Genomic DNA, 9,908 nt, shown 5'->3' with positions numbered 1-9,908 from the left:
AAGTTAAACTTTTACATTTGCTTGAACATAATTGTTACAGACCATAATGTGGAAAGGGCTTCTGGGTTGGAATTAAAAGTCATTACTTCTCCCAGACTCTCTACTTGGGTAGTTTTCAGTACTGGTTTCAAAATAATCCCTGTCACTCTTATAAATATGGGCATTATTAACCATGTTGAGACTCTGGGCCATTCACATAATCTCTGTACCTGCTTGGGCAAAAAGTTGCGGGGGGGCGTTTTTTTAATATTTGAACCTAACAGCCACTCGCCCATCCACACGTGCCCTAGGGTAGAGAATCGAGCTCAGCCTTAGGTGCCAAGGCCAAGAATCTCTCCGCCTTCCTAAATCGAGCCCTGGGGGCTTGGCTTGCTGAGGTGTGGCCTAGCCCGCCCGGGTCAGCAACCCCGCCCCGGGGCGCAGGCCCCGCCCACCCGCCATAACGCCCGGCCCCAGCTCCGCCCCCATCCGCACCGCACAGCGGACAAGTGAGGAGCGCCCAGTGTGCCGGGCCCAGAGCCCGCCCCGGGCTCGCACCCTATGTAAGGCTGGCCCCGGCGGCCGGGCCGCTGCGGCGGCGGCAGCTAGCGAGCCTGCCCTCTTGGAGGCCAGCCTCAGGTCAGTTCTTAGTTCGCTCAGTCAGGCGGCGGGTGCTCCGCGCGCACGCGCATAAGCCCTCCGCGCCCCGCCCCCGCGCGCCGCCGCATCCCTCGACCCCGGGCCGTGGGCCGCAAGGGGTGGCATGCGGGACTACGACGAGGTGACCGCCTTCCTTGGCGAGTGGGGGCCCTTCCAACGCCTCATCTTCTTCCTGCTCAGCGCCAGCATCATCCCCAACGGCTTCAGCGGCCTGTCGTCCGTGTTCCTAGCTGGGACCCCGGAGCACCACTGCCGGGTGCCGGACACCGCGAACCTGAGCAGCTCGTGGCGCAACCACAGTATCCCGGTGCGGCTGCAGGACGGTCGCGAGTTGCTCCATAGCTGCCGCCGCTACCGGCTCGCCACCATCGCCAACTTCTCAGCACTCGGGCTGGAACCGGGGCGTGACGTGGACCTGGAGCAGCTGGAGCAGGAGAACTGCCTAGATGGCTGGGAGTTCAGCCAGGACGTCTACCTGTCCACCATCGTGACCGAGGTGGGTGTCAGGACGGTCGCGGAGGGAACTGTCACAGTCTTTGAACAGGCACTCCTCCCACCCCTCATGCACTCTGGATGCTTTCACTCCGTGTCCTGCAACACACAGCACACTACGAATGGGTATCCTCCAGGCAGACTGTGACCCTCACAGCTCAGATCAATCTGTCCTCCCATTCTGATGGCCTCACTGAAGAGGGAACCGAGAAGGCCCTCCAGGGCCCTGAGGGGTTCAGGACTACCTTTGGCTGGAGCTAGGAAAGGTGAAGCAGGGCTTGAACTAAGGGTCTGTCACCGTTTTTCCTTCATTCTCTTGACATCTGTTCTGAAAAAGAGGAAATACTCCTTTTTCCTGAACTTTTAAAGAAGCATGTATATAAAACTGCCTCTTCCCTCTTCTCTGGTTACTCCTTCCCCTACCCATCCTCAACCCAAAGTGACAACCTGGTCATGCCCTATAAGAAGCTGCTTACCTTTTGGATATGGTCAGTTGTCAGTTCATGCATCTGAATATGTGTTCTGGGTGACTTGACCTGGAATGTGTTCTGAGGTATTCTGAGGTAAAGTCGTTCATTGCCTTCTTTAGTTCTTAAGGAGTGAGGGAAATCTTTCTTATTTCCCAGCCCCTTGGATTTTCCTTTTGAGTGGCTTTGTCAGCCCCCTAGAGGACCTGTGTTGTTGGAGCTGGATTTGTGCAGTGATGTGAGGTTAACGCCCGGGGCATGTGCATGTTCTTTACATCTTGCTCAAATATGGGAACTCTAACTCCCTGGAGTTTCAGCTGAGCTAGAAAAGCTGGGCAGTGAAAGAACTTTCCTTGAGAGTCACTAGGCTACCAGGTTCACTTACTGATCCGGGTTAGGGATTTGCAAATTAGAAAAGGCTTTCTGAGGGAAAGGGAGTGTTCAGCTCAGCAGATACTGAGCTGAAGATCCAGTTGCAACAGCAAGGAATTACCCAGCAGGAGGACAGAGTTCACAGGAAAGGATCCCCAGGGGAAGGTGCCACAGGTTCTGGTATCCTTCAAACCTGGCTGGACATAGATACAGAGGTTTCCCACTGGGGCCTCAGACAGGCAGCTCAGAAGTCCTAGCTACATTTCTTCTGGGATCATCACTCTTTAAGGGAGTCTGAAAGGTTCTTTTGGTGACTCAAGTGTGTGTGCACCAGAATGTTTTCTCTGCATGTTTGAGAGATTGATGTCCCCAGCACCTGTACCAGCTTATTCCCCATATGTAGTAGGAATGTGACCTGAGCCCAACTGGGATTTCTCAGCTAGTGACATCATTCTAGTGTCCTGAAACATCATTACTTGACATAAGTGGAGGAAGTCAGCTGTGATTTGTGACCCATGAGTCCACAGAGAATTGGAACCTTCATTTGTCATAAATCCTGGGTCCTAGACCCATAAGTGAGTCTATTACCTTCCTGGAAGCCAATGAAAACTGAGGGCAGAGGCCTGTCCTTGGGGCAGGCAGAGGCTGTAGAGGGGAACATGAAACAGGAGTCCCTACAAATTCTGCTTGTGACTGTCCAAAGAGGAGGAAGGAAGTGAGGGCAGAAGAAACTCATGGCACCCCCTGGGTTCTTACCCTGACCCCTGAGAATCTCTTGGCTTACTCTAGTCATTTACTCCTGCCTCGCTGTCCCATCCTGCGTTCTGTGAGTGGTGGTAGCTTTGATGTACTCCCAAAGGCAAAAGGGTCTGAGCCTACCTGCTGCCAATGTCTGTCTTACATTTTTATAAACTAGTTAGCTGTCTTAACAGTTTCATAAGAGTTGTGTGCCCTTTCACCTACTTACAAATTATCTATCTTTGCAGGAGGCAAGATTAATACTTTACTTAGTTCTGTTTTGGGATGCTGGAATGTTTGGCTTTGAAAGTTCAAAGCTGCTTATTCTTCTCAGGAGAGCAGTAACTATTGGAAACTGCTGCATCAACATTCTGATGGCTTTTTTTAAGGCTCATTTTCTTTTAGTACAGACCTGGTCCACTGACCACTGCACCTAGCTAGCTAGGACTGCTAAACACCTCCAAGCCTGCCCTCTGCCTCAGATCATACATAGAGATGTTTCTAAGTACAGTGGTATTAAATTCCTATTCATATTTTTCTTTTCTTTTCTTTTCTTTTTTTTTTTTTAAAACAGGGTCTTACTCTGTCTCCCAGGCTACAGTGCAGTTGTGCACTCATAGTTCACTGCAGCCTCAAACTCCTGAGCTCAAATGATGCTTATGGTTCAACACTCCTGAGTAGTAAGGACTATAGGTGCATGCCAACATGCCTGGCTAATATTTTAAATAATTTTTTGTAGAGGCAGGAATCTCTCTATTTTGTCCAGCCTGGTCTTGAACTTCTGGCCTCAAGTGATCCTCCTATCTCAAAGTGCTGGGATTATAGGTGTAAGTCATCACTTGGGTCCCTGTTCATATTTTTCTTTTTTTTTTTTTGAGACAGAGCCTCAAGCTGTCCCCCTGGGCAGAGTGCCGTGGCATTACAGCTCACAGCAACCTCCAACTCCTGGGCTCAAGCGAGTCTCCTGCCTCCGCCTCCCAAGTAGCTGGGACCACAGATGCCCGCCAGAACGCCCGGCTATTTTTTGGTTGCAGCCGTCATTGTTGTTTGGCGGGTCCGGGCTGGGGATTTGAACCCGCCACCTTAGGTGTACGTGGCTGGCGCCTTAGCCGGTTGAGCTATAGGCGCCGAGCCCCTGTTCATATTTTTCAACCAAAGACTTGAACCTCAGGTCTCTTGTTTGTTTGTTTGTTTTTTCCCCTTTGTTCAAGTTAAAATACATACATGTAGCATACATGTATTAAACTTTGTGGTAGATTTAGATCTTTGCAACTTCCTCAATTTCTGTCATGACGTTGGATTCAGAAATTTTTTATAGACTGGGTTAATGAATGATTGAAGAAATCATCCCTAATGTCTGAGAACTAAAGAACTGACAGTTTAATTTTTAGAAGGAAAATTTAAGAGTGGCCAAAAAGGATTGACTGAATATTTTAAAGGAAATGTGATTTCCCACTCCATTAACTGGAGTTTCGTGCTGGGTGGAACAAGATGCTGACATTGGCAGAAGAAAGGGGACATTATGAGATGAAAGAGCCTAGTGCTCCCATGGTTTGGGAATAGTTTGGCAGTCCACATCCTTCTAGGCTGCCCCCTCCTGTGGCCCCTCAGTCATCACTAGTGTGCTAGGGAATCAGCCAGCCCATCTTGTAGTGCTTCTCAGCCCAGTACTGCCCCTTCCTCTGGGAACCTGGGTGATTTCTAGGTTGCCTAGCCCACCCACTTTTTAGGTTCATCATAGATTAGCCCAGTTTCTTTACTAAAGTGTCCTTTAAAAACTTCTAAGCTGCTGTTCAGTGCCTGTAGCTCAGTGAGGAGGGTTCCAGCCACATATACTGAGGCTGGTGGGTTTGAGCCCGGCCTGGGCCTGCTAAACAACAATGACAACTCCAACCAAAAAAATAGCTAGGCATTATAGTGGGCTTCTGTAATCCCAGCTACTCGGGAGACTGAAGCAAGAGAATCACTAAAGCCCAAGATTTGGAGATTGCTTTGAGCTGTGATGCCACAACACTCTACTGAGAGTGACATAGTAAGATACTGTCTCAAAAAGAAAAACAACTTCTAAGCTGGCACCCAGAAGCCCAAGCCTCTTCAGCCAAGACCTAGCACAGTCCTCTGCATTGCTTTGCTATCTTCCTGTCTCTGCTTCCCAGAGCCACCTGTCCTAGTCCTCAGCAGGACTCCCACTCTCTATCATCCTGGACTAGCTTTTCTGTCAGCTTTGTCTCCCGTATAGATAGATAGTCCTGGAAAATGAGAGATCCCCCACTGTTATCCACAGACCTGACTGAAGGAAAAGCCACAGCAATTTGGGAGTAGGGTTGGGCTGAGACTGGGCTGGAACAACTAGAGTGATCTGGAGTTTGTGCCTCACTGCTGTGCCAGTGCTAACTTCTCTCACCCAGGTGAAGCACAGACCCTCATCCATTAGGCCTTTGCATCTTATGGCAAGCCAGAAAAGCCACCTGCTGGGCCCTGCAGCCCTCTATGCATGCATAGTCAACACAGTTGGCTGTGAGTGGTCAAATTGAGCCTCTCTCTACCTAGCTGAAAACTGTCACACCAGATCAAAATTCTGACAGTTGTCACAAAGCAGGGGATCAGGGAACAAAGAAAATAAGTGTATTCTAGAGATTGAAGTTCAGAGTTCATTTGGGCAGCCAAGCAAGGACCAAGCCCAAAGGTTACTATGAGGTTGAAGGTCGACAGCTGTTTAATTTTTCCATTCATTCACTCACCTGTATACCAGACAACTCCTGAGCCTCTCCTCTGTATAAGGTACTGCCAGGTACTACAGAGGATATGATAGCAAATACCTCTTTTCTTTGCACTGACAACCTTGAGGCAAGGGTTCGCCATCAACTGTAGCAGGAGGCAGAATGAAATGTGTGTAGGAATACACGGCCTGCTGTAACGTGGTGTTTGCCAGTGTGTTTGACCATTGATGCAGTCAGGCTAGGTACATCTCAGGGAAGAACTTCTGCCTTCTGGGCACAGACCCTATGTCTTTTCCCTTCCAGCCAATTCACAGATAAGAACATTTAGTCCCAGGGAACTATGTTACCTCTTTACTTCCCATACCTGAGAATCAGCACTAATAAAGTATAAGGTACAAGAGACACAAGGCTCCCTCTTTTTAAAAAGTTTAACAACTTTATCAAGGTATAAATTATATAAAACCCGCATATATGTAAAGTATGAAATTTGAAAACCTTGGCACATATATCTATACACCTGTGAAACCATCACCATTTGAAAGGCACATTTCTGATCAGGAAGAAGGGCAAGTCTAGGCTCATTGCCAGAGTTGCTCCCAGGTATTCTTGAGGTTGAATCTGCTTTTGCAGCTCACCCAGCTGAGAGGTAATGATGCTAGACTTGTGACCTGAGTCTTAACCCCACATATTCAAGCTGATCTGTAGTTACGTTAGTTCTACCTGGGGAGCCAGCAGCTTAGTATAGGAACACCCCACTCCCAGGGCTATACACAGCAAGGGGTACTTAGCCTGTGCTCTATGGGCTTCTCCTCTCGTCTCTTCTAAGGGGGATTTAGGACACATCCCAGAGCCCATGCAATCCATCTTGTAGGTGACAGGTGTGTGGATGGATTGTCTGGGTGGGACCAAATGCATGCCTGCCCTCAAAGCTGTCCCCTCCCCTCCCCCTGCAAGCTAGTAGAAAAGAAGTGTTACTGCATGTTTGCTTTCCCAAACCCAGGCCCTGAGAGTTGGCAAGGACTGTCAGCAGTGGATGGAGGGCCAGTTACTCTAAGGGGTCACACACTTGCCTAGACTAGGAAAAGGCTGAACCAAGTGGCTGAGGGACCCTGAGAAATGCACTGGTGTCTATCCCAGGATGAGCAATGTAGTCATCCTGTCCCCTTCAACCTCAGAACTCACTGCAGACACCCATGTGGATCTCTAACCTAACTCAGCCCTGTTTGTCCCCAGCCTTCGTGATAGACCTGTAGAGAAACAGCTGCTGACCCTTTGTTCTCTTTTTTTTGTCAATCTTTTTGCTACAAAAGTAATACATGCTAGCTGGAAACTAGATCCCTTCATACTCAAGGGTGGCAATAGCCATAATCTGGCCCCTGAAACTCAACCTCACACCAAGAGGTCAGCACCTATCATTGATTCCCTCAGCTTTGTCTTCCCCACTACTCCCAGTCCTGGTTGTTTGTGGATGGGGTCTGCCCTAGGGGCACTCACTCATCTACCAGAGTAGATGGTAATCTGGGTTCTGATACCTCAGAGTGTGGCAGCCTGAGCTTTCAAGCTGTGCTGTTCCGATACTCTTGACTCCTGTTGTCTGGGATGGAGATCACCACCCCTCTCTCAGCCCATCTAGGTGAATGCTTGTTCCAAAGTGGAGAGCCAGCAGCATGCCTGACTGCAAGGGTTCTTTGTGTCCAGCCTGCAGGCTGCCCTCCGACCCCTCTGAGAGGTGCCCAGAGGCTGTTGCACACACTTTCCAGCAGAACAGAGCGGGCTTGTTTTTCCCTCTATTGCTGGGAAGAGCTGCTTTGCTCTAGGGGACCGCACACTCTCCCTGCTTCTGTTCATTAGTGGGGAGCCAGCAGGCTCCATGGAGGGCAGATTAGCAGCCTAGTGCCCAACAGTCAAGGGCCTGAATTCCCAGCATGATGGCTGTTCACATGAGAAGTCTGCAAAGGTTATTACTGAGCGCCATCTCTCTGTTCTGGAAAACATTTTTCTGGAACCACCAAGTTTCTGGTTTTGCTTTTTTCCTTCTTTTGGCTCCTTCTGAGGCTGGGGTGGCCCACCGTCTAAGCCTGCCTACTTCCCCACATGCCCCCTCCCTTGCAGACCTCTTTCTCTGTTCATGGTAACTACAGGTGCAACCACACATTGAATGCTGGGAACTCAAGCAGTGCAGCCTCTTCCCTATCCCAGTCCCTGTTTTACAAGTGGAGAAATTAAGGCAGCATTCCCCACAGTCATCATTCCCCACAGTCATTGGTGGGGAAATAATTGTCTGAAGTTGGGCAACCATGTAATAGTAGAGTGGAACCAGTTTCCTTGCTCCCAGCTCAGAGCTTTCAGCTATAATTGGGCCTAGTACTATTGGTGTGCAGCTTCAGGGATTCTAGCTCTAAATATCAAAAGAAGGATCTATGGGTCATTGGTTTAGAGTGGGAGCCTAAGCAGAGCTAAAGGGACAGGTCCAGATGGTGCATCTGAGCCCTTTGGCCTCAGTCCCTTGCTGGATGCCTTGACCCCTAGAGCCCAGAGCCTCACTCCAGAACACTCTGTACCATTCTTGTCAGTGGCCTGAACCCCCACTGAGCAAGGGCACCCTGCCTCTCCCGCAGCCCTGGGTTCTACTTAAAATTATAGGAGTGTGCACACCAGACGCCTTGCCTTTTCCTGAGTGGGCATGTGGGCAGAGTACTTGCTCCCTGCCCGTCTTCCCTCCTCAAAATGGACGCAAGACAGTGAGGCTCACAAAGATATGAAGACAAGGTGGGGAGAGAGCCTGCCCTTTCTATAATAGGCAACCTTCCTACCCTTGTGAGCCATCACCTACCTAAATGAGTTCACACACCCAGAGCATGCAGGGAAGCAGGATGTTCTGGCTTCATTTTCTAGGAAGGCTTCAATTTAAAACCTTTTAAAGGAAGTGAATGATACACCCCTTTGCTCTTCTTACAGTGGAACCTGGTATGTGAGGACGACTGGAAGGCCCCGCTCACGATCTCCATGTTTTTCGTGGGCGTGCTATTGGGCTCCTTCATTTCAGGGCAGCTCTCAGACAGGTAAGGTGTCTGTCTCCTGCAGTGGCAGGGGATCTCAGCCCAGAGCACATGCCTGACCTTGACTTCAGTTGGTGGTACTCTCAGCCCAGGTCTTGCATTTTAAAAGAAGAGGAAGCTGTGTCTATAGGATAGACTCTGTACCAAGTATGAAGAGGCAGTGTTCCCCACTCCCTAATTCTTGCTGAGTAAAGAAACCAGAGCTACCAAAGCCAAATATATCCACCATCCAATTGACTGGGTAGTATCGTATGATTTGCTTCTGCACTAGCTTGGTTTGCTTTTCCTGGAAATGTGACTCTTTCCTGCCCCTGAGTGTGGGAGAGATTGATGCCATGCACATGTGTACGTGTGATATATATTATAGATCTTTAGGCAGTACCATGGTGGCCGCCTCTGTATTCCCAAGAAGACCAATGTTCTTTGCAAAGGGAAAGGAAATCTCACTAGCCAGTAGTAGCATGTTGAGCAAAACTCTTGTGTCCACAAGGCTGATGACCCTTAGCTAAGTGGCCTGTGGCTATGGTGCTTACTTGAGGAGGAAGAATGGTGTTTGACCCATTTCTCATAAGCAGGTAATTTGTGTAATTCCAAAGCTTTTAACTCAAGGACCATTAATGGCCAAAAAAATCCAAAATCCCTTGAAATTGTATACAAAATGTTAAGAGATTATATGTGAACATTTCGGGGGGAGAAAGGTCTGTAGTTTTTATGAAGTTCTCAGAAGAATTTGTAACGTTGTATCCTGTCTGGAGCTTCTGGGTCAGTCAAAAAACCTCAGACGAACAGAGCAGGCTTTAGCAAGTTTTGGTCATACTGGCCCATGTGAGAACATCTACAGATCAGCAGGGCACTCAGTAGAGAGGAGTCCCAGCATACTCCTGGCAGATTGGGGTCTTTAACAGAGAAGTTCAGGGCAAGAATAGCCCTGGGAACAAAGCAATTTTTTTATTTTTATTTTTTTTTTGAGACAGAGCTTCAAGCTGTTGCCCTAGGTAGAGTGCTGTGGCGTCACAGCTCACAGCAACATCCAACTCCTGGGCTTTAGCAATTCTCTTGCCTCAGCTTCCCAAGTAGCTGGGACTACAGGCGCCTGACACAACGCCTGGCTATTTTTTGGTTGTAGTTGTCATTGTTGTTTGGCAGGCCCGGGCTGGATTTGAGCCTGCCAGCTCTGGTGCATGTGGCTGGCACCCTAGCTGCTCGAGCTACAGGTGCTGAGCCAAGAACAAAGCCATTTTAATCTGTAGCACAGTAATCTGGCACGTTTACCTATGTGGATTATTGTCTTTTCCTGAGAAGTCCCTCCTTATGAAAAGTTAAATCTGGCTCGGCGCCTGTGGCTCAAGCGGCTGGGGCGCCAGCCACATACACCTAAGGTGGCGGGTTCGAATCCCCAGCCCGGGCTCGCCAAACAACAA

General features: G+C 49.2%; 1 protein-coding gene across 1 annotated transcript in view; it reads left to right on the top strand.

Moving 5' to 3' along the window:
- The first annotated feature begins 642 nt into the window (after window positions 1-642).
- SLC22A5 (solute carrier family 22 member 5) overlaps window positions 643-9,908 on the top strand; it is a 29,954-nt gene continuing 20,688 nt past the window's right edge. The window contains exons 1-2 of the mRNA XM_003782211.2: window positions 643-1,135; window positions 8,387-8,490. Of these exons, the coding sequence (XP_003782259.1) occupies window positions 743-1,135; window positions 8,387-8,490 (497 nt within the window). The 5' untranslated portion in view covers window positions 643-742. The remainder of the gene's footprint in view (window positions 1,136-8,386; window positions 8,491-9,908) is intronic.

This window comes from Otolemur garnettii, unplaced genomic scaffold (genome assembly GCF_000181295.1).
Source record: "Otolemur garnettii isolate 467f Iridium unplaced genomic scaffold, OtoGar3 scaffold00003, whole genome shotgun sequence".
Lineage (NCBI taxonomy): Eukaryota > Metazoa > Chordata > Mammalia > Primates > Galagidae > Otolemur > Otolemur garnettii.
The sequence above is the reverse complement of the archived record's forward strand: the minus strand, read 5'-3'. Positions and strand labels throughout refer to the sequence as shown.